A 24781-nucleotide genomic window follows, 5' to 3' on the forward strand; every position below is an offset into this window, starting at 1 on the left:
GCATGGTATTGGCACAAAAACAGACACATAGACCAATGCAATAGAATAGAAACCCCAGAACTAGACCCACAAAAGTATGGCCAACTAATCTTTGACAAAGCAGGAAAGAATATCCAGTGGAAAAAAGTCTCTTTAACAAATGGTACTGGGAGAACTGGACAGCAACATGCAGAAGGATGAAACTAGACCACTTTCTTACACCATTCACAAAAATAAACTCAAAATGGATAAAGGACCTGAATGTGAGACAGGAAACCATCAAAACCCTAGGGGAGAAAGCAGGAAAAGACCTCTCTGACCTCAGCCACAGCAATCTCTTACTTGACACATCCCCAAAGGCAAGGGAATTAAAAGCAAAAATGAACTATTGGGATCTCATGAAGATAAAAAACCTTCTGCACTGAAAAGGAAACAATCAACAAAATTAAAAGGCAACCAACGGAATGGGAAAAGATATTTGTAAATGACATATCGGACAAAGGGCTAGTATCCAAAATCTATAAAGAGCTCACCAAACTCCACACCCAAAAAACAAATAATCCAGTGAAAAATGGGCAGAAAACCTGAATAGACACTTTTCTAAAGAAGACATCCAGATGGCCAATAGGCACATGAAAAGATGCTCAATGTCACTCCTCATCAGGGAAAGACACATCAAAACCACACTGAGATACCACCTCACGCCGGTCAGAGTGGCTAAAATGAACAAATCAAGAGAGTATAGCTGCCAGAGAGGATGTGGAGAAACGGGAGCCCTCCTGCACTGTTGGTGGGAATGCAAACTGGTGCAGCCGCTCTGGAAAACAGTATGGAGGTTCCTCAAAAAATTAAAAATAGATCTACCCTATGACCCAGCAATAGCACTGCTAAGAATTTACCCAAGGGATACAGGCGTGCTGATGCATAGGGCACTTGTACCCCAATGTTTATAGCAGCACTTTCAACAATAGCCAAATTATGGAAAGAGCCTGAATGTCCATCAACTGATGAATGGATAAAGAAATTGTGGTTTATATACACAATGGAATACTACGTGGCAATGAGAAAGAATGAAATATGGCCCTTTGTAGCAACGTGGATGGAACTGGAGAGTGTGATGCTAAGTGAAGTAAAGCATACAGAGAAAGACAGATACCATATGTTTTCACTCTTATGTGGATCCTGAGAAACTTAACAGAAGACTGTGGGGGAGGGGAAGGGGGAAAAAAGTTAGAGAGGGAAGGAGGCAAACCATAGGAGACTCTTAAAAACTGAGAATAAACAGGGTTGATGGGTGGGAGGGAGGGGAAAGTGGCTGATGGGCATTGAGGAGGGCACCTGTTGGGATGAGCGCTGGGTGTTGTATGGAAACCAATTTGACAATAAATTTCATATTTAAAAAAAATGCCTTCTGGAAAGCAGGAGTTTATTATAGTCCACCTGCCTAAATGCCTTTAGTCTTCTTCAGAAACCAGCTTGCAAGTTCATTTCCATAGCTCATTAACCTCTTTTGGACAGATTAGCTCCAAAATATTGAAAAATGGTTTCTTGCCTTTAAAGGGTGCATTTGCGCTTCTCAGCTTTTGGGCCAGGAAGGTGTTCAACTCAGGAAGGAAAGCCTGGGTCTGGGGAAGATGATTCTAAGCCGGCGTCTTCTTTTCTTGTGCAGTTTCAGGGAAGGCCGGGAAGATGGCACAGATTCACTAGCTGTATTGATAGCTCGCGGGGTACAAGCTCTTGTTCATCCTGCATTGATCGTGCAAGTGGGATGATTTTCTCTCCTCTGCCAGTGTCTTTCCCGAGTAGCACTGTGGGAGCAGAGGGCCTGGGGTTTTGTGGCTCGACAGGGAGGGTGAAGCTGTCCACAAGAGAGAATTGCAGACCTCCCCAAATGTAAATGCTTAACATAGATGAATTTTTAATGGAAATCAATTTTGCTCCTCCAAAGAAGCTTTCGGCTTCTTGGAAAATATAGACTGCTCACTGTTGATTACTGACATTATATTTCCTTTCTCTTTCCCCTCTCCCCCTGCCTTCCCAACCTGTTGGCAGCTGCCCGTATCTAGCAGTGAAAATCACCCCCGCCATCCCCGTGGTTGGTGGCATTCTGTTCTTCTTTGTGATGGGGACCCTGCTTCGCACCAGCTTCAGTGACCCGGGAGTCCTTCCGCGAGCCACGCCGGATGAAGCCGCCGACCTGGAAAGGCAAATAGGTAACCTGGAAAGGCAAAAAAGCAGACGAAGGTCTGCCCTTAGCCTCGGGTCCCTTCCCACCTTGGCTCGGCCACAGTGTGGAAGGACAGGCCCAGGTGCCCGTGCAGGAGGGGCAGGCGGGGCACTGGACGGTGACGCCTAGCCGGGGAGGAGTCCCGGAAGTCTTCGTTCCCGCCGCAGCAGGATGACCTGAGTAGAGGTGGGGTGTAAAGTGGCTGGAGGTAAGGCCCAGGGGCTGGCGCGCTGGAGGCGGGCTGGCGATGCCATCAAGTGAGGGTCGGCGCCAAGTTCTGTTTCCCGATGCTTCTTGGAAACCCAAGGTCCTCTGAGAAGGAGCCTCTGTTATGAAAAACCCATAGTTTTAGGTGGCTGCCCTCTGCTCCCTTTATGCACTTCATGCTAGTTTCTGTAACAGAAACCTGGAGAAGTTACATCTTACCCCGCTGTCTGGGTTATCCAGCCTAGGACCCAGAACTTCCTTTATTAAGGCATGGCCAAGATACATATTTGTGATATATTATTGAGCTGAATAGCTTTGGTTTTCCTTAGATATGTATCCTAGGATTAAAAGTTTATAGCAACACATTTTAAAACATAGTAAAACAAATCCTAATCCCTCACGGAGCAAACTTTTAAAGTTGTATTTTTGGTTAAGAAAAGAGAGATGCTTCTTGCTCTTAAAAGTTTGCATTTGTGACCATGTGGCTTGGCGGTGGTGCAGTGATAATCTGACAAGAGTGTCAGAGGGGCTGTGATCACTCCGTGTGAACATAAAGCTTAGCATGAAAACCCACCTGACAGTTCCCTCCCGCTGGCCCTCCTACGCCGTGGGCTTCCCTTCCCAGGCTTACTCAGCCGAAAGACCCCCCTGCTTTGCAGTGTAAAGAAACACAAGCGTGGGTCTTGAGAGACAGCACCTGCTGTGGTCTGCCATCCCCAAGTACCAAAGCATGACTGTGTCCTCTGAGTATCTGCCTACATCCCTGTTGTCCAGGAGGGGGGCAGTGAATGACTTAATGGTGGGAGTGTTTGGTGGGGGTCTGCTGGGCCACAGCCTTCTTGTGTCCTGAGGCAGGGAAGCAGAAGGAAGAATCAGCAGTGGAGAGACAGACCGTCTCTTAGTCACCGCATCTTGGGATTTCAAGACATTAGTTATGAATTAATTCGTAATTTAAAGCCTTGCACTTATAGCATGTGAATCATTTGTAAAGGCTACCCATGGCTATTGCTGAATTTGATCATATCCAAGCAAGTATTGGGTTATTACATCCATCTTACCAATAAGGAAACAGAGCCTCAAAGAGGCTAAATGGGAGAAAGTGGCAGAGCCAGACCCTTGAACCCAGGTCTCCTGGGTCTCAGCCCTTATTCTTTCCAGAGCATCATGTCCCAGGGGAGAGACAGGCCCAGTTTCCTTCGAAACAGAACTGGGCCTATGGAAACTGCATGGTCTGTACCTACATCACATTAGCATGCAGCTGGAAAATCCTCGACTCAAGCAGTGTGCAAAGAGCCCAGCTCTTCACACTGGCCTTGAAGCATTTTCCTGCTGTGATCCTATTTGCTATCCCACCTCTTGGTTAGTGAAAGGAGCATCTGCAAAATCAACAAGATTAGGAACTGGGGATGATAAAGAGTGCCACCGGAATTCCCTAAGAGAGTTTCCGTTCTTCCTTGTTAATATTGAAGAAGTTGAGTGATTCACTGAAGTGCCATATATATCCTAAGAGCAGTATTTTTCAACATGAACATTCTTAAAACCAGCGCTGCCTCATGCTCTCAGAGACACAGAATCTGTGAGAGAACTAGATGGGGTAAAGGATGAAACCGAATCTTGTTTCCTGTGAGGAAGAGCAGAGGGGCTTTAGAGACAGGCGAGCATGGCGGACATGAGTTGCTCTGCGCATCCTTTCCCCAAGAAGCAACAAAAAAATTGGAAAAAATAGTCACAATCATTTCATGGCTCTAGAATTCAGCTGTATTGAGGAGCAGTTACCCATGAAACACTGTTGGACTTTGGTTAAGTAGAGTGGGTGTCTATGACGTTCTCACCTGGAGCTGCTTCAATCCCCACCCAAATTCCAAAGGTGATAAAGTTCAACCTGGACAGGGCAAGCTCTGAAAACCAGCAGCTTCCCTGAAGGGCCAATTTGCTTTGGAGTGAAGTATGGAAAAAATCAGTAACTGAAACTTTCACCTTAAGAAACTAGAAAAAGGACAAACTAAACTCAAAGCAAGCTATAATAAGGCAGTATTAAAAATGACATTGGAAATAAAAGAAATAGAATACAGAAAACAACAGGGTAAATCATAAATCAATGAGACCAAAAGTTAGTTCCTTGAGAAGACTAACAAAACTGGCAAACCTTTAACTATACTATCCCCAACCCCTTCCAAAAAAAAAAAAAAAAAAGAGTGGGGCGCCTGGGTGGCGCAGTCGGTTAAGCGTCCGACTTCAGCCAGGTCACGATCTCGCGGTCCGTGCGTTCGAGCCCCGCGTCGGGTTCTGGGCTGATGGCTCGGAGCCTGGAGCCTGTTTCCGATTCTGTGTCTCCCTCTCTCTCTGCCCCTCCCCCGTTCATGCTCTGTCTCTCTCTGTCCCAAAAATAAATAAATGTTGAAAAAAAAATTAAAAAAAAAAAAGAGAGAGACAGAGAAGATACAGATTACCAAAATCGGGAATGAAAGCAGAGGCCTCACCGTTGACCCTACAGATAGTAAAAGGATTTTTACTTTATGCCACAAATTAGACAACTTAGGTGAATATAAAAATTCTTAGAAAGCCACAGTTACCAAAAGAATGACTCAAAAAGAAATAGAAAAGCTCAAGAAACCCATAACAAGTAATCCTTACCTCATACCTTACACACAGTTTAATTCAAAATGGATCATAGACCTAAATTTAAGAGCTAAAATTCTAAAACTTCTGAAAGAAACATAGAGAAAATTTCCATGACCTTAGGATAGGCGAAGACTTCTTACATAAACACCAAAAGCATGATCTATAACGAAAGTAAAAGATAATAAATTGGATTTCATCAAATTAAAAATGTTTGTGCTTCAAAGACACCTTTAAGGGGCACCTGGGTGGCTCAGTTGGTTGGGTGTCCGGGCTCTTGATGTTGGCTCAGGTCATCATCTCATGGTTTGTGGGATCCAGCCCCGTGGTTGGGCTCTGTGCTGACAGTGAGGAGCCTGCTTGGGATTCTCTCTTCCTCTCTCTCTGCCCCTCTGCTGGTTGAGCTCTCTCTTTCTCTCAAAATAAATAAATACACATTTTAAAAAGATACCATTAGGAGAGCCTGGGTGGCTCAGTTGGTTAAGTGTCCGACTTCTGCTCAGGTCATGATCTCCTGGTTCACAAGTTTGAACCCCGCCTTATGCTCTATGCTGACAGCTCAGAGCCCAGAGCCTGCTTCAGACTCTGTGTCTCCCTCTCTCTCTGCCCCTCCCTTGCTCATGCTCTGTCTCTCTCTCTCTCTCTCTCTCTCTCTCTCTCATAAATAAATAAATAAATAAATAAATAAATAAATAAATAAATTTTAAAAAGACACTATTAAGAAAACAGAAAAACAAGCCAAAGACTGGGAGAAAATAGTTGCAAATCATATATCTGATAAAAATATCTTGTACTTGTATCCAGAATATAAAGATCTCTTATAACTCAATAATAAGATAACCCAATTAAAAATGAATAAAGGATTTGAACATTTTTCCAAAGAAGATGTATGAATGGCCAAAGAACACACGAAAACAAGATCAATATCATTAGTTAAAAGGGAAATGCAAATCAAAACCACCATGAGGTACCACTTCACACCCACTAGAATGGCTCTAATCCAAAAGACTTGAGGGTGACAAATGATGGTGAAGGTATGGAGAAATTGAAACCATCACGTATTGCTGGTGGGGATGTAAAATGGTGCAGCCACTTTGGAAAACATTTCCTTAAAATTCTTCAAGAAGTTAAGCATAGATTATCCTACAACCCGGCAACTCTATTTCTAGGTATTTATCCAAGAGGAGTGACAACATATGTCTCTGGTGTGCCTTGTACCTAAAACCCCAAAACTGGAAACAACACAAATTGTCCATCAGTGAGCAAACTGATGAACAACATGTGGTATATCCACATAGTGGAATACTATTAAGCTATAAAAAGGAGTCCAGTGTTGACACATGTTACAACACAGATAAACCTTAAAAACACACTCAGCAAGGGGTGCCTGGGTAGCTCCGTCAATTGAGCATCTGACTTTTTTTTAATTTTTAAAACTGTTTATTTATTTTTGAGAGAAAGAGACTGAGGGGAGAGGACAAAGAGAGAGAATCCCAAGCAGACTTTGCACCATCAGTGCAGAGCCCAATGTGGGGCTCAGACCCACGCACCGTGAGATCATGACCGGAGCCAAAACTGAGTTGGAATCTTAACCGACTGAGCCACCCAGGTGCCCCAATAATAATTTTTAAAGAGGCTCAGACACCCAAAAAACAGAACTCCAAAATTTACAGTATGGACAATAACCATCACCCACAATCTCATTACAGGAAAGAGTATCTTTTTTTAAAAAATAATTTTCTTGCTTTTTAATTGAGATACAATTAGCATAACATTATATTAGTTTCAGGTGTGCAACATGATTCGATAATTGTGTAGATTGCAAAATGATCGCCACAATAAATATGAGTCACATCCATAACCATAAATAGCTAATAAATTATTTTTGTAATGAGAAATTTTAACATTTACTCTCTTAGCAACTTTCAAATATGCAATACAATATTAGTAACTATTGTCACCATGATGCACATTATACCCTTATGACATTTATTTTGTAACTGGAAGTTTGTAGATTTTGACCCCTTTTACCCATTATGCTCACCCCCACCCTCCTTACCTGGCAATGACCAATCCGTTAAATCTGTTCTCAGTATCTATGAGCTCTGTTTTTTTTTAAAGTTCTTTATATAAGTGAGATTATACAGTATTTGTCTCTCTTTCTCTCTTTGATTTATTTCACTGAATGTAATACATTCAAGTTTCATCGATGTTGTAGCAGATAGCAAGCTTTCCTTTTTTATGGCTAAATAAAATTCCATTGTATATACATACCACAGCTTTTTCTAAAATTTAAATTTTAGTTGGTTAACATACAGTGCAATATTAGTTTCAGGAGTAGAATTCAGTGATTCATCACTTACATAGAACACCCAGTGCTCATCACAACAAGTGCTCTCCTGATACCCATCATCTATCTAGCCCATCCCCACCCACCTTCCCTCCATCAATGCTCAGTTTGTTCTCTATGGTTAAGAGTCTCTTGTGGTTTGTCTCCCTTTATTCTCTTCCCCCACCCCTTCCGATATGTTATCTGTTTTGTTTCTTAAATTCTACTTATGAGTGAAATCTTATGGTACTTCTCTTTTTCTGATTTATTTCACTCAGTGTAATGCATTCCAGCTCCATCCACATCATTGCAAATGGCAAGATATCATTCTTTTTGATGGCTGAGTGATATTCCCTTGTGTATATATACACCATGTCTTCTTTTTTAAATTTAATTTTATTATTATTATTTTAATTTATATCCAAATTAGTTAGCATATAGTGCAACAATGATTTCAGGAGTAGATTCCTTAGTGCCCCTTACCCATTTAGCCCATCCCCCCTCCCACAACCCCTCCAGCAGCCCTCTGTTTGTTCTCCATATTTATGAGTCTCTTATGTTTTGTCCCCCTGCCTGTTTTTATATTATTTTTGTTTCCCTTCCCTCTTGTTCATCTGTTTTGTCTCTTAAAGCCCTCATTTGAGCGAAGTCATATATTTGTCTTTCTCTGACTAATTTCACTTAGCATAATACCTTCCAGTGCCATCCACATAGTTGCAAATGGCAAGATTCCATTCTTTTTTATTGTAATACTCCATTATATATATACACACACCACATCTTCTTTATCCATTCATCCATCGATGGACATTTGGGCTCTTTCCGTACTTTAGCTATTGTTGATAGTGCTGCTATAAACATGGGGGTGCATGTGTCCCTTCGAAACAGCACACCTGTATCCCTTGGATAAATGCCTAGTAGTGCAATTGCTGGGTCATAGGATAGTTCTATTTTTAATTTTTTGAGAAACCTCTATACTGTTTCCCAGAGTGGCTACACCAGCTTGCATTCCCAGAGCATCTGACTCTTGATAATGGCTCAGGTCATTATCTCATGGTTCATGGGATCAAGCTCCACATCAGGCTCTGCGCTGACAGTGAGGAGCGTGCTTGGGATTCTCTCTCTGCCTCTATCTCTGTCCCTCCCCTGCTCACACACTCTCTCTCTCAAAATAAATAAACATAACAAAAACGCTCTAAGCGGAAGAAGTCCGATCAGAAGGCTACATATTGTGTAGTTCCATGTTTATGAAATCTCTGGAAAGGGCAATCTTTAGAGACAGAAAGTAGATGAGTGATTGCCTGGGGTGGGGGCAGGAGTGATGGTCACCACACTTGGACTTCAGAAAACTTGCTGGAGATGGCCTCAACTTGGGCTGTGGTGCTGGTTGCACAATCCAGCACATTTATTTAAGGTCATGACATTGTATATTTCCAAAGGCTAGCTGTTAGGTTTGTAAGTTTATAGCACAATAAAGCTGTCAGGGAAAAAGAGGAAGAGAGGAAGGGGAGAGGAGGACAATGGGAGCAGAAGAGGAAGAAGGGCCCACTCACCTCTAGTTGTGTGACGTTAGGCTAGTTGTCAAATGGCAATAATGATGCGTATCCTATAAGGTTCTTTTCAGGATCAGCTTAGTAAATGGTTGGGGTTTTTTGGTTGGGTTCTTTTTCTTTTTCTCTTTCTTTTTCTTTTTCTTTCTTTCTGTCTGTCTGTCTTTTAAGAAAAGTAGAAAAATTCTTCTCTTTTCCCACCTAGTTCTCTCCTCACCTTCCACATACATAGATCCTTATAAAAGAATTCTCGACCTGAAATGTGGTAGAAATAAATTGCACAGTTGGTCTAATTCTTTAAAAGGAGTCCTCCCTCCCCTATATTACTTGGCTGTGGAGAATAAGATTCTGGTTCAATGAAATCTTAGCACATTTATTTTGTGCCATCTAACGAAAGAAGGAAAAATGAAAATTACCTTTGGAAACTTCTTATTATTAGTTATTAATCCTAATTATCTGTAGTAGATGTCTCCTCACAGAAGCCCAGGATCGCCGCTGGAAACCAGCCATCTGAGTAATTGCTGGAAGCTGTGGGTGGAGGGCGGGCACAGCTCCCTGCTTTCAGATTTCTGCAGGGGAGTAGGTGGTGAGGAGGAGGAGACTCAGTGTCTCAGAGTCTGTTACAAGTCTCCCGAAATGCCTTACACTTCTTTTTTCTGGAACACCTTTCCTGATGAGTTACGCTGCAGCTAAAAATACACCCAGGAGGGGCGCCTGGGTGGCGCAGTCGGTTGAGCGTCCGACTTCAGCCAGGTCACGATCTCGCGGTCCGTGAGTTCGACCCCCGCGTCAGGCTCTGGGCTGATGGCTCGGAGCCTGGAGCCTGTTTCCGATTCTGTGTCTCCCTCTCTCTCTCTGCCCCTCCCCCGTTCATGCTCTGTCTCTCTCTGTCCCAAAAATAAATAAAAAACGTTGAAAAAAAATTAAAAAAAAAAATACACCCAAGAATGGCAGCAGGGGTGCAGGGAGGTCTCACTGGGGTCCCTAAAGTCCCTGGAGTCCTGCTTGGAAATGTGACCCTTTGGAGACTCAGCTTTTTCGGTTCCCTTGGGGATGATAAGATACTAAGCAACTGATTTGGAGTTAGAAAAAAAAAATGATGAGAGGGGCACCTGGGTGGCTCTGTCAGTTGAGCATCTGACTCTTGATTTCAGCTCAGGTCATGATCCCAGGGCCGTGGGATCAAGCCCTGCATCAGGTTCCACACTAGTGTGGAGCCTACTTGGGATTCTCTCTCACTTTCCTCCTGCTCCTCTCTCCCACTCATTCTCTCTCTGTCTCTCTCTCTTAAATAAAAAAATAAGATAAAAAAATCTTTAAAAAGGAAACAAAATTATGAGATACTGCATTATAAATCACAGGATCAAAGCATTTCATTTCAAGTAGGGATAGACCTTTACAGGGATCAAAATGGGGGAAAGTGGTGGGTCTGCCTCTCTCCTTTTCATTATGCGTGTGGTCACTTCCCAGCCCCACTGGTCCTGAGGATGCCAAGAGAGGGAGTCCAGGAGGAGTTGAAATGTGAACTCAGCTTGCTGGACTCCCAAAAGCAAGCCTAGTTATTTAGGAAACTCTCTCCCTGTGTCACGGTAACCCTGACACTACAGAGTTCCAGCAGGATCCGTAAAAGAAAAAGATGATAAATTGATCACAGATCAAATAGTTGCTTGGTGAGGGCGGAATTCTATCAAAGGAAGTAGGGTTGTCTTTAAAAAACTCACCTATGCTGTGGCAGTGGCAGAATCCGAAGAATTATTACCTCCACTGTGCAACTTTCACTGGACAGCTAGAACACCACTCTGCTAGTCACAGTGCGTCTCCCTTCTCCGTCTCCTTCTGTCTCTTTCCCTCCCTCTCTCCTTTCCTCTCTCTCTCCCTCCTGCCTCCCCTCCTCCCTGGCCCTCTCCTCCTCTCCCTCCCCCTGCTTCCTCCTCTTCTCCCCCTCCACCTTCTCCTCCCCCTCCTCCCTCTCCTCCCCCTCCTCCCTCTCCTCCCCTCCTCCCTCTCCTCATCCCCTCCTCCCCCTTTCCTCTCCCTTCCTTAGCTTCTTTCTCCCTCTTCTCCTCCCCCTCCTCCACTCCTTCCTCCTCTGCCTCATCTGCTTCTTTCTCCCCCCTCCTCCCTCTCCTCTTCCTCCCCCTCCTTCTCTCCCTCCTCTTCTTCCACTTCTCCCCCTCCTTTTCCTCCCCCATCTTCTCTCCTTCCTCCTCTTTCTCATTCTCCCTCCTCCTCCCCTCTTCCTCCTCCTCCCCCTCAACTTCCTCCCCCTCCTCCTCTCCCTCCTTCTTCCCCTATTTCTCTTTCTCCCCCTTCTCCTCCCCCTACTTCCCCTCCCCTTCCTCTTCTTCTTCTCTTTCATCCTCTACCCTCTACTCTTTTGGTCAGATTCCCATCAACCTCTTTTCTTGAAGTACACAGAACCAATCACCATTTCTAAGACAAAAGTTTCATCTTTCCTTATTTCCTAAATTGGACTGGACATCCTCTAGAAGAGATGTTTAGGAAGCACGGCTGTTTCTGATCCCGAGGAAACACTGGCCAACCAGCCGCGGTTCCGCCCCATCCTACATAGCGCAATTCCTGGGAAGAGTTCCATGGGAACAGGATGTTTTCATCCGCCAATTTGACTTGCTAGAGTTTTTTTCCCTAGAGACATCTTAATTCTGTGTTTAAGAGTGGAAACATTTTAATTGGAATTTTAACAACACCGATGGATTCTTGCTGAAGAAAAGACTTTGCGAATGAATACTCTAAGCCATTTTAAGACCTTAATCAATTTTATCTGTTGTAAAGCTACACCATTTCCAATTTTTCCCATTGCTGTTTTTATTTTACTAAAATTATTATGATTAGAGTCATTTCTGCATAAAATTTAAAACTAAGAATGTTTTCATTAATCAGGCTTTTTGTCATGAAAGTTGTCATTATGAATTTTCTTACGGAACTGTTATCTCCAGTAAGACAGATTTTCCTGGGGATTTAATTTTTTAAGTCAATACTGGCTTCTTTTTGTGTTGGTTATTTTTACTGATGACATTCACCATAAAATTGCTTCAAAATGTGATTGTTTCACTTATTTTTGGCCTCACGATTAGTCTGTTGTCCGCGATCGATCTGTGATTAAACCTTCCTTAGACTTTGAGTCACTCTGTGTGCTATATGCTGGATGCCACAGTGTAGAACATACAAAAAGAGAAAGGGCAGGGTCATTGGTGGTTAATTTGATTGGCTTTCGCCAATTTTCTTTTCAGAAGGTGATATTTTCTCACCCTTCCCCCCAATTTTTGTTTGCATTTCCCCTCTCACCTCCAAAATGATCCCAGTTTATCCGTTGTGTAATTGTTATTTGCAGTGGACATTTTGGCCTTTCATGAACAGTTGGCCAGACCCGGAAACTCTGTTCGGACTTGAATTACACCTGCCTGTGTGGGATTCCTTCCGCCTTTGCCATTGTCTCTGCCCTGCTTCTTGCTTCCTGCCGCCTTCTTTAACAGAGTAACCATGATGCCACTCCATTAGCTTTGGCACTTTCTCTTCCATGCACCATCAGCATTTACCTGTGTCCATTGAAGTAAAATATTCTGCGTGCTTTTCCTGTAAAGCAGTTGGTTGGTCGGTCCATGCTGAAAGATAGAATGATGGTAATAGCTATTTTTCACTGAGTGCCTCTCTCGTGCCGGGTATCATACTCAGCCCTGTCTATGTAGGACTTCCTTTATACTCACAACATCCACTCCATGGTGTTCAGACACTATTGTCCCTATTTTAGTCACAAGAAAGCCAGTGCTCAGAAAGGACAGTGATTGGTCAAAGGTCATTTGGCCAGAGCTGGGAACATAGGCCCATCTGCCATCACCCCCTGTGCTCCAGACCACTGCCCGTGGTCTGGCTGCTCTGGGGAGCCAGGCTCTGAGTGAGGGTTTCTGGTCTTAGTGGAGCAAGTAGCCCTTCCTATTTTCCCTAAGTTGCTTTCTCACCCCCCCCCCCAGGCTGTGGGCATGATCCGACTCTCCCATCCTGTTGGCTGACTCCCCCATCATCTCCATGACTCAGAAATAGAGAGCCATGCCCAGCACATTGTGGCTACAGGGCCTGGTTCTCAAATCCCGGGCCCAATTGTGTGGAGAGAGTGGAACTGCCAGGAAAGTCCAGGCATTCCGACGTCCCTCTTGAAACTGACTGCCTTTTGTCCTTTGGGACTTCTGTCCTTTGGGACTCTCACTGATGCCCACATGCCCTGTGATACTCGTGAAGGAGTTAAGGGAAGAGGGGAGCAGGGTGTCCCGCCGTGTCTAAAATACCTTCTGGAAGGGACAAGGCCTTTGAAGAAAATGGCATCCCAGGAATTAAAAAAAAAAAAAGAAGAGGAAGAAGATTCCTTGTTTAAGGGAAAATGCTAGAAACATCTAGTGCGTACTAATGCCAGGGAAGGATAGGCAGTGATTCTCCCATACCAACACAGGGTGGCAACTCAGAATGTCAGAATTCCTCATTGTCTCTTTAAAAAATAATCCAGCCTGGGAGAGCTGGGAACCAGATGTCACAATTCGAAATTGTGGTATTTGGGGAAATACCACAAGATTTTGAAAACTCTAGTTCTGAGGGAAGGAAGGAGCCAGAGATTTTGTTTTTCCAGAGGATTTAGGAAGAGGGGTGTTTTTCATCCAGGATGGTCACTAAAGTCTATATTATATCTTCTTCCTGTAGAAATCCAAATTTGCGGGAATGCACCATGTGTTGGAACCGAGGCCAGTTTCTGATGTAAATGTATTCACGGGTTTGCGAGGTTAGGACATTTTACCGTGATGGTTGGGATGGAGAATTGTAAGGACAGAGAAGAGTACTCTGCAGCTCCCACCCCTGGTGGATGCCCTTTACAGAGCAGTCCTCCAGAGAGCCTTGTGGGTGGCGAGTGGGATTTTCCTCCTTTTTACAGGAAGAGAAACTGAGACGAGGGCACTTGCCGAGATGGCGCTTTCTTGTCCCCGCTGCGCTGAGCCTCTGAATCTGAATTCCTAAATCCACAGCGGTATTTTGGTGACCTCTGTACTCCCCATCCTGAATCCGCTGGGTGTCTCTTTCAACACAATAAGTCTTACTAAGTTGGAGGCTGGACTTACAGAAGTGTACCCATGTACACATTTGGAATCTCTTCTGGAGAATTAACGAACCCACCCTGAAAACAAAGGGATCACTTCGTTTCAGATGGCTCTCTCTCACGGCACCAATGTCACATTCTTCAGAGTCTGTTAAATCAGCAAAAAGAGCAATGTTGATGTGCTTTGACAAAAGAAAGAAAGGAAGGAAGCGAGGGAGGAAAGAGGCAGGGAGGAGAGAGAGAGAGAAAGAGGGAAGAAACATACTGTAATTATAATCAGTTCTCATACACAAAACCGCAGAAGGGGGAAGGTTGGTCCACTAACCAGGGTGAGGAAGAGGTCAGCTGTGAGTGAGCAGAGGAAGCCAGAAGCTGCAAGGAAGGGAAGGACAGGCTGGTGGCATGGAAGGGAGGGAGAGATTGGGACCGCGTGGCTCGAGAATACGGCCGAAGGAAAGAGCAAGGGTCTGGCGCGTGTTCGTGGAAAATAGACGCCCACCCCTCCCCGGCCAGGGGCACTGAAATGCACAGATTCCATCGATGAAAGAGCTTGGGGAGCCCGCCTCCCTGACTCCAGGTGAGCTGGTCCCCAGCAACGCTGTGAGTCGCCAAGGGACGTCAGTGACTGTGGACATCATCCCGGACAACTCCCTTGGTTTGCAGACAGCTGAGGCTCTGAGAGAGACAGGTGCAAATACCTATCCCTTGACTCTTTTGCTTCTGAAACCGAATCCCTAAGTCCTTGCTACACAAAGAGGGGTCTGTGGAGGAGCAACATCAACGTCTCCCGGGAGCTTGTTGGAAATGCAGAACTTCAGGCCCCAGTCCTTGTCCTGACTGAGAAGCTGCATTTGTAACAAGACCCGTGAAGGCTGAGAAGCGCAGCCCTGAGGCCTCTCTGCTCCCACCTGGGGAGGGGGAACCAACCTGTGTCTGCCTTCTCCACCCGTGTTTGCTTCCTCTCCTCTCAAGTCCTCAGGACCGCCAGGCTTTCAGGGGGTTAGCTAACCAGCAGTTCATTTACCCGGAGCAGTCAGTGTAATTACCTCCTTGCAGTGCCTATAAGCGGCATCTTTTTCCTTATTATTAGTTATTAATGATAACCATATAAATACCTTCTCTTTTGCTAGTGCTTTACATGTTCCAAGATCCCTGTACGTTTTTATTACTAGTAACGTATAGGGTGATGAGTGCAGGCTCTAGAGCTAGGTTGGCTGAGCCTGCATCCCAGCTCTTCCACTTGCTGTGTGACCCTGAGAAGTGTTTTAACTTCTCTGGGCCTCAGTTTTAGTGCAAATAAAATTGACCCACTGGGTGCAAAGATCCATTCCAGTGTTACCATCCCAGAGTCTAGAAATAAATCCTTCCTCCTCCTTTGCCTAACCTTGAAAATCCAGGAGCGTGAATACCTTAGAAGGTTTTTTAGCCTCTTCAACTACTTACACAAAAAGAGTGACATATTCTGACTTGTATTTCCCCAATAGTGAGTGATGTTGAGCATCTTTTCATGTGTCTGTTAGCCATCTGGATGTATTTTTTAGAAAAGTGTCTGTTCATGTCTTCTGCCCTTTTCTTTATTGGATTATTTGTTTTTTGGGTGTTGAGTCTGATAGGTTCTTTATAGATTTTGGATACTAACCCTTTATCAGATATGTCATTTGCAAATATCTTCTCTCATTCCATCAGTTGCCTTTTAGTTTTGTTGATTGTTTCCTTTACTGTGCAGAAGATTTTTATCTTGATGAGGTCCCAGTAATTCATTTTGCTTTTGTTTCCCTTGCCTCCAGAGACGTGTCTTATAACGAGTCGCTGTGGCTTAGGTCAAAGAGGTTACTGCCTGTTTTCTCCTGTAGGATTTTGATGGTTTTCTGTCTCACATTTAGGTCTTTGATCCACTTGAATTTATTTTTGTGTATGGTGTAAGAAAGTGGTCCGATTTCATTCTTCTGCATGTCGCTGTCCAGTTCTCCCAACACCAGTTGCTAAAGAGACTGTCTTTTGTTCACTGGATGCTCTTTCCTGCTTTGTCCAAGATTAGTTGGCCATACGTTTTGGGGTCCATTTTTCGGTTCTCTATTCTGTTCCACTGATCTATGTGTCTGTTTTTGTGACAGTACCATACTGTCTTGATGATTACAGCTTTGTAATACAGCTTGAAGAGCTACATGGGTGATGGGCTTTAAGGAGGGCACTTGTTGGGCTGAGCACTGGATGTTCTATGTAAGTGATGAATCACTGGGTTCTACTCCTGAAACCAATACTACACTGTATGTGAGCTAACTTGAATTTAAGTAAATAAATAAGAACTATCAAGAGAATTAAAAGACATATATAAAAAAAAGAATGACATATTCTGTGAATAATGCTAGAATGCAAAGCTGCCTGCAAACCCAAGTAAATCCCACAAGTAAACTGTAGGTGCTGCAAAATACGAGATACTTAAATGACTCACTGGAATATTACTGGCCTTGTTTCTAACTGCTGTGCTTGGGGTGATAAAGCAAGACGGTGGAACAACAGCTCTTCTGAGTGAGGGAATGAGTTAGTCAGTCAATAGGTTTTAGAGGGAAGTCAAAGATAAGGCACTTCATCCAAGAATGGGCAGGGCGTGTTCAGCCAAACATGCTCTGGGACAGCAGTAGGTCCACGGCGGTGAGCATGCAGGGCATGGGGAAGAAGGGAGGCGAGAATGGCTTTTCAGGAAAAGCCACTGGAGGAGGTTAATCAGAAGAGTGGGCAGGCTCTTTGTCCCTGGAAGTGGGAGGCATTTTCTTATTACAAGTGTAGAGTAGCATGAAAGGCCTCTCAGGAATAAAAGGAGACAAAGCACTGGGGGAGGAAAGAGGAAGTGGACCAGGGCGAGGAGGCGTGGCGGGCCGGGGTTGGGAGGAGAGGGAGGAGAGGCTGAGCAGGTGCAGGTCAGGGAAAGGATTAGTGGCCCGTGGAGCGGGAGGGATTTAGAGAATGTGCTGTGGTCAAAGAAGCAATAGGGGCTCCCTGAAGATTTCTTGAGAAAAGCTTTTTTTTGTTTTTTTTTAACAGTCTAGGGCACTATCCGTCATTCTGTTTCATAAAACATCTGCATGTTTTGAGTGTTTTGTGGCTGGAGTCTACACTGGGGATCCAACTTAACAAAGAGCCACTTGCCAAATAACGTACTCTTAGGGTCTCTGCTTATCCCTTACCTGTCGTCGACACCCCTATGTCATTTGTGTGCTTGCATACTCTGTGAGATCCATGGGGTCTGTGATATCAATGAAACTACGCCCAAATAATCACCCTCCAAAGCTTTGTCATAATCAAACCAACTCACTGCTGGCTCTCCAAGTGACCGTTCCCCCTCCTCCTTTAGAATTTAATGCTACAGAGTAGGGATTTGCATCCAGTTTTGGGAATGGGTGTGCTCTGTCTTCCTTCCCTTCCGTGCCCTGGAAAACTCAAGACTAAGTTATGGGAGACAGAGCAACTGTTATTTTGTGTTTCTCGTGGACGAGTTCTGAGGTTAAGAATCGTTGCCTAAGAATATGAGTAGACTAATATCTGCCATGTAGTCCAGAGTCGGAGACGGGCGTTAGGACTCGTTGCAGCCAGCGCTCAGCGGGTAGAAGGTTCATGTGAAGAAGCCAGCGAAGGCTCTACTGGGGAGAATGGTGGGGCCCTCCGGTGAGCGCTTTTCCTGCCATCACGTTTGGTAAGGAAAAAACTCCTCATAGTTTTCATTTATCCAAATTCACCTTCCGAGGCCCCTGAAGGAAAATTTTAACTGACACAGATGGGCAGAAATGAAGACGATTTATCTGGAAATTGTAGATTAAAACACCATCTAGGAGAAAACAGAAGTACAACTGGATGAGTCATATGACATACCATCAAAAATTTGGAGTGTGCACTTTAAAAAACCCTCTTTATTTTCTGTGAAGGATGGAAACTTGAAGTCCAAGGGTCCTTGAGTATGTGATGGCTGGGCTGCTTCTTATACTCAAGAGAGAGCAATAGAGTAGAAATGGACTAAAATCTCCCTGTGGCTCTCACACAACTAAAAGTAGCACAGTTAAAGCAATACTCAGCAGCACACCCCCAGAAAGATAATGCAAGCGCTGTGTGTCAGTGTAAATTTTCTAGTAGTGACATTTAAAAAAAAATGAAAAGGAACAGGTAAAATTGATTTTAATAATGTATATGATTTAGCCCAGTGTGTCTAAAATATCATCGTTTAACATGTATTCCACATTAAGAAGGACTCATGAGATATTTTACATTCTTTTTATTTTTGGTGTTGAATCTTGCCAGTGTTGAATCTTACTTTGCACTTATGGGACATTCAGTGCGGACTCCTCCTTGCCTCTCAAATGCTCAGGAGACACGTGCATCTAGGGGCTGGCATAGTGGATGGCACAGGTTTAAAGACAAAGAATTGGACCTAAGTAGTTATTAGAATCTCTCAGAATTATTGGCATGGTTTCATCTTGCTTTGGATCACTTCAGAGAAAAGCTTGGGAGAACGGCATTTAACTCCATCATTTTTGGAAAGACTTCATACATTCATTAATTTTTCATGTATTCAACATATCCTTGAGTGCTTGTTCAGTACCAAGCACTGTAATAATGCAAATTATACTCTTAACAGATTTCTTTCTGTTTCTATTGATGTCATTGTAAAGCTATAAACAGTGGGATCCTCTGGAATACCCAAACAGAATCATGTTTGGTTTTAATGATATTAATGTTTTTAATACGGTCACATTCCATGCTATTGATTAGGCCACTGGTTCTTAAACCTGAACATACACCGAGATCATCTGAAAGGTCTGTTCAAACAGATGTCTGGGCACCGCCCCCTCCAGAGTTTCCAAGTCAGGGGTCTGGGGTGGAGCCTGCTAAATTTGCATTTTTGACAAGCTCCCAGGAGTTGCTGATGATGCTGGTCTGGAGGCCACACTTTGAGAATCACTGGATCAGAGGTACAGTTTCTCCTTTAAGATCCTTCACCTTTTTTTTTTTAATTTTTTTTAATGTTTATTTATTTTTGAGACAGAGAGAGACACAACATGAGCAGGGAAGGGGCAGAGAGAGAGGGAGACACAGAATGTGAAGCAGGCTTCAGGCTCTGAGCTGTCAGCACAGAGGCCGACACGGGGCTCAAACTCACGAACTATGAGATCATGACCTGAGCCGAAGTCAGACGCTTAACCGACTGAGCCACCCAGGCGCCCCTAAGATCCTTCACCTTTTATGTATCCCACACACCTGAAGGTAGAGCTGAGCATTTCTGGAAAGTTGAACAACCACAAGATTCAGGCGTCTCAGAACGATTAGTTGGGGAATGAGTAGATCTCTTTCTTGCAGTCTATTTTCTTTTTTTTTTTTTTTTTTAACGTTTACTTATTTTTGAGACAGAGAGAGACACAGCATGAACGGGGGAGGGGCAGAGAGAGAGAGAGACACAGAATCGGAAGCAGGCTCCAGGCTCCGAGCTGTCAGCACAGAGCCTGACGCGGGGCTCGAACTCACGGACCGCAAGATCATGACCTGAGCTGAAGTCGGACGCTTAACCGACTGAGCCACCCAGGCGCCCCTCTTGCAGTCTATTTTCTAAGATATAGATGTTGTGACCCAAAGGAGAGATTTGAGAAGAACACCCAGGACTGAATGATCTGGTGTGCACTCATCTAAGCGAAGCTTCTGTGTGGATACTTTGGGGACCAGCATCACAGATTGTGCCCCAGCTAGCCCCCTCTGCATGGGTCCTCATGGGTAGCTCTCTTTTAACCCTTGCCACCTATTTCCAAAGCTCACATGTGGGCTGGGGTGGGGGTGAGGCTCTGAGAAGAGTATCCCAGGGTTACTAAAGCCTCTGAGCACCACATACTCACCAAAAGAACATTGCAGACGTTACTTCCTATACCTCATGGGAGAAGTGTGTCTTTTGCCTCCTATCAAAGGATTGCTAATACCCGCTGGAGTTGCTGTCTATCTCCACAATGTAGGACTGCCCTCCTCATGTGCGTTTGTCCAGGGCGGCTCCAGAGCCAAAACTTCTAGCTGGAGGGCACGCGGGGGCATGTATTTTATAAGATGTAAATCTTCCACACTCACTCAGGTATAATGGATCCGTCTGGGAGGGTGAGAGCTGGGCCATGCCAAGCATCAGTAAGACCAGAACTTTTGGACTGGATCTGGCAACATTCCTGTGTCATGCGGTTGATACAAATTTTGAAAGCACCCAGAGAAAAGGCCCACTCTGAATGGTGGCCTCTGATTCTTAATGAGTTTCTTTTTCTATGTAACTTCACCATGGTTCAGGCCTACCTTACTGAACTCAGAATGTCGCCTGAGCCTTGTCTAGAAGGACAGCACATACTCTCGCCAAGCCAGAGACCTTTTATGTAATTATTATTACAAGTTCCACCCAAAATGTGTGTAGTTCTCTGTAATAGATTGGAATGCTAGGCTCTTCACGCCAGTAGGTGAAGCATGAGCACTTGGGATGGGGCTGCTGTCTGATCTCCACTGCGATGCTGGTCAGCACTCTGCACAGAGCAGTTTATTAAGAGTAACACATGGATGCCTTGTGGCTGTCACCTACGTTTCCTCAACTTCCTCATTCAGGCAGGAGTGGTCAGGGGCTTATAAACCCCCATCCAGTTATGGGTGCTGCCACTGGGGGCGCCATTGGGAGGGATGGTCTTTTCTTCCTACTATTTATTTACTTATCGTCTTTGCAGGAAAGACATGTGACAGACTAGGGACAAGATGCCAGGTGTTGTGTTCACCTGTGCCCTAGACAACTTGACACCAATTTTATTTTCTTTTAATTTTTTTAACATTTATTCATTTTTGAGAGACAGAGTGTGAGTCGGGGAGGGGCAGAGAGAGAGAGAGGGAGACACAGAATCCAAAGCAGGCTCCAGGCTCTGAGCAGTCAGCACAAAGCCTGATGCAGGGCTCGAACTCATGGACTGCAAGATCATGACCTGAGCCGGAGTTGGATGCTTAACCGATTGAGTCACCCAGGCGCCCCTGGACACCAATTTTAGATCACTGACACGCCTTCCTCACTGTCACTTGCATTCTAGACAAAAGACATAGTTTCTCTTAATTTGGATGAACAGATTTTGCTGTTCTTACATGATATTAATCCCACGAATACCAACCGAAAGGTCAAGTTCCTAGAAAAGAACACAGATATGAAGCCAGGCATGAACAGGTTGCCTGTGTACTGTGTCTGATGTTGATGGCGGTGGGGGGTGGGGAGTGTTTGCCTGACTCCCCCAGACCCTTCTGTCATTGGACAGACTTTTGCTTGGTAACTACAGACTTCTGTATTTTTCTCTCAACCAGCACAGGATGTTTCAAACATTTATGCGCCTATTTTTCATCTTGTGATGACATATCCCAGACATTTAATGAAAAATATTCCTGGCTGGCTGTTTAGTTAAAAAATTAATCATTATCAATTAATCAATCTATTTTCAGCACAGCACTGTTTTAAGTGCTGTGGATGAATCTGAAGAAATCTAGCCGGAGGCTGGCATGCACAAGTGAAACTACTGAAGACTTCTTTTTAAACAACAGAAATTTATTTTTTCACAGTTCTGTAAGCTAGCAGCCCAAGATCTAGGTGTTTCCAGGTTGGGTTTCTCCTTGTCTTGTCTCCTTGCCTCGCAGATGGCCAAGAAGGCTGTTGTTGTTGTTGTTGTTAAACAGGAACATCAATAAGGGTAGGTAACTGTAATATAGGGTTTAAGCCTGTACCATCGACAGTTTGGGCAAGAGAATTATTTGTGGGGTGGAGGTGGGGGCTGTGCTGTGTTTGCAGGATGTTTAGCAGCATCCCTTTCCTTAACCCACTAGATGCTACTCCCATGTTTACTACCCCTCTACCCCAATAAAATTGTCTCCTGACAATGCCAAATGTCCTCCGGGGGAGTGGCAGAAATCACCTGGGTGGAGAGCCACTGATGTAATGTAACCTGAATTTGTGAGGATGGAGGGAACCACGAGCCTAGGAGAAAATCAAGAGAGATTTTTCTGGGGAAAACAAGTCTGAGCTGGATTTCAAAAGACAGGAGGACACGAATTGCCAGAGGAGATGGTGAATGGAGGGGCAGAGGGTAGGAGAAACGGGGGGGGGTGTTATTTCAGAAACTGATGACTGAAAAGAGAAATAGAGGGACACGAGCCACCTTCCTTTAACTGGCATGGGCGGTGTGCATAGAGGGAGGAGGGATAATTAAAGAATTCGGTCAGCAGCAGGTAACGCCTGCTCAGGACAGGTTTCAACAGGCCAGAAAACAGAACCAGGGGAGAGTGAGAATGGCTAAAACATGTTTAGCACATACAGTAGCCCAGGCACTGTTTCTGTGCGTTGCACACGCTCATTCCCTTCTCTGCAATAGTACCTCTCAGGTGCTACTGTTATTCCCATTTTACAACTGGAGAAACTGAGTCTTGAAGAGGCCAGTAACTTCCCAAAATCTCTCAACTAGTAAATAGCAGAGCCACGATTTAACCCCTGCCTGGTCGCTGAGCCCCTGCACTTACCCACGGCGCTGGGGCATGGGTTAGTTGAGGCGGGGCCGGGTGATGGAGTTCTCCGGGTGGTCAAGCAAGGTTTGAAAGGAATAAAAAAAATTTGCCCAAGTTTACAGAGACATCAGGAATTTGCATGAAGGGTCAAATAGATGCTCAGATTTCAAAGGAAAGCTACAGATGAAGAGCCCAAGCAGAGAGGTCAGTTCCGTTGGCCCCAAGAAGGGGGACAGTGGGTTCCAGGCTGATAATGGAGCAGGGTTTTTGAGCAAGAGGTCTTCGGGCAGGCCTGGGCTTGGCCGAGGGTGTTGGGAGGAGAAGGCTGCCCTCAGGGGAACGGGGGTGGGTCCAGGTGGGCTGCAGCCAGCAAGAGGCGGGGTTGCCAGAAGGAAAGTTGAGGGGTGGGAGGCTCAAGTTGGAGACGAGGCTGGTCTGTGTCAAGGAATTAGGTGTGGAGGGACTGTGGCAAGAGATGGGAGGTAGAGCCACAGAGAAAGGCGGCCTGGACCCTGACTGTGCTATTCACGGCCGTGATCTGGGCTGACTACTCAGCCCTCTGGCCTTGGGGTCCCCTTGTCTGGAACAGGGACAGTATAATACTGCGGGTGCGGGGCAGAGCCCAATGAGATGCTATACGTGTGGGGCCTGGTATCACTTTGTGCACACCGTAGCAGTGTGCACAGAAATTCTCCAGTGGCGAGCAAGTAGGTCGGTTGGAGAGGGGGAGGGTGGAGCCAGATATACTTGGGGAGGCTGTGGCAGTTACAGAGGCAAGGGGTGAGGGGTGGACTAGGGTTCTGGGAGAGAACCATAGGGCTGTTAGAACTCACAGGGGCTGTTCTGATAGGAAACAAAAGAAACTTGGCTTATGTTAGGATTTTAGTCTCCAGTGTATCATTCGATATGTAAGGGTCTTGATGTAAATGGACAGAAACGGAGTGGTCGGGGCTGAAGAGTCAATTTTCACATTTGACGGAGGTCCGTGGTTAGATGTGCGGCCAGTACGGTGATAGGTTGAAGAATGAGAAAAAAACAAAATGTTCTTCCGGGGACGGGGCTTTGGTTGTTCTTATTTAGAATTTAGCTCTAAAAATAACTTCAGCATCAAGGCACTTAAAGGGTTTGTGGTATACAGTCTTGTGAGCTGGGCCCATCTCTGCAGACTTCCTGATTTCATTCCCATACCACTGAGGAAAGCAAGAACGATAGATGGCTCTGAGAGCAAATAGAATGAAAAGGAAATGAAGATCCGTACCAGCGTTGAGGCCTCATGCTGTGTACATCCGGGCAGAGTCCTGGGCCCGGCCCTTCCCACCGCCACCCTAATAAATAATGTATGGAGATTTTCCGGCAATGTCCAATGGATGTTTTGGACTGCCTAAACCAGCACCATATATACAATGAGCTACAAATGCAAGCACATCAATTTAAATTTTCTAGAAGTAGTGACTTTATAGCAGTAAAAAGAAACAGGTGACTCTTATAATTTTGATGTCACCCAATTCTTCAACGTATTCTCATTTGAAAATGTAATCAATATTTAGAGACTCTTGAGGTATTTTATATTCTCCTTTTTGTGCTAAATCTTTCAAATCTGTTTTGTATTTTACACTTGCAAAAAAATCCCAATTCAGACCAGCCACCTTTTGAGCACTTAAGAGCTACAAGTGGAGGTGGCCACCATATTGGACAGCAGGGGTCTAAACTCCCCAAGTGCAATGCCGCCATTGCAGAAAAAGCCTGGCAATTACTCTGGGCTCGGTGACATCTGTGTCACTCCCATTCCCATGAGACTGATGCATAGTGTGCAAGAACGCAAGTTTGTGGTTCATTCTGTACCTCAGGTAGTTTGCATTACCGGAGGGAAACTGTTTAAGAGACATCCATCATCCAGAGAGCCCCAGATGGGCCACTTAGTGACAAGAGCAGCCCATCCAGAGGGCTCCCATCCAGCCGTTACCAATTCCAGAGGAAAACAAAACTAATACCTTTGGTGCTGAAATGGAATCCAAGTTTGTGGGAAGAAGGAATTTCTAATATAAGAAAGGCAACAGCCCATCAATAAAGAAAGATTGGATCCAGGCTGAAGCAATGAAAGACTCAGAATTGTGTTTTTGGTTTTATTTCTTCTGTCTAAGGTCCTCATTTTAGGTCATTATGACTCCATTTTTTCTGCTTGGCAGTGCACAGAGTGATTCTGGGGAGTCATTACTAAAATAAAAATTATTGATATGGCATTT

The 24781-nt window shown here is 44.7% G+C and overlaps 1 protein-coding gene across 5 annotated transcripts in view; it reads left to right on the plus strand.

Annotated features, from left to right (window-relative positions):
- ZDHHC14 (zinc finger DHHC-type palmitoyltransferase 14) overlaps positions 1–24781 on the plus strand; it is a 358275-nt gene that overhangs the window by 168566 nt on the left and 164928 nt on the right. For all 5 annotated transcript variants that reach the window (XM_045058291.1, XM_003986669.4, XM_045058292.1 and 2 more), the window contains exon 2: positions 2032–2192. In XM_045058291.1, the coding sequence (XP_044914226.1) occupies positions 2032–2192 (161 nt within the window). The remainder of the gene's footprint in view (positions 1–2031; positions 2193–24781) is intronic.

This window comes from Felis catus, chromosome B2, assembly GCF_018350175.1.
Source record: "Felis catus isolate Fca126 chromosome B2, F.catus_Fca126_mat1.0, whole genome shotgun sequence".
NCBI lineage: Eukaryota > Metazoa > Chordata > Mammalia > Carnivora > Felidae > Felis > Felis catus.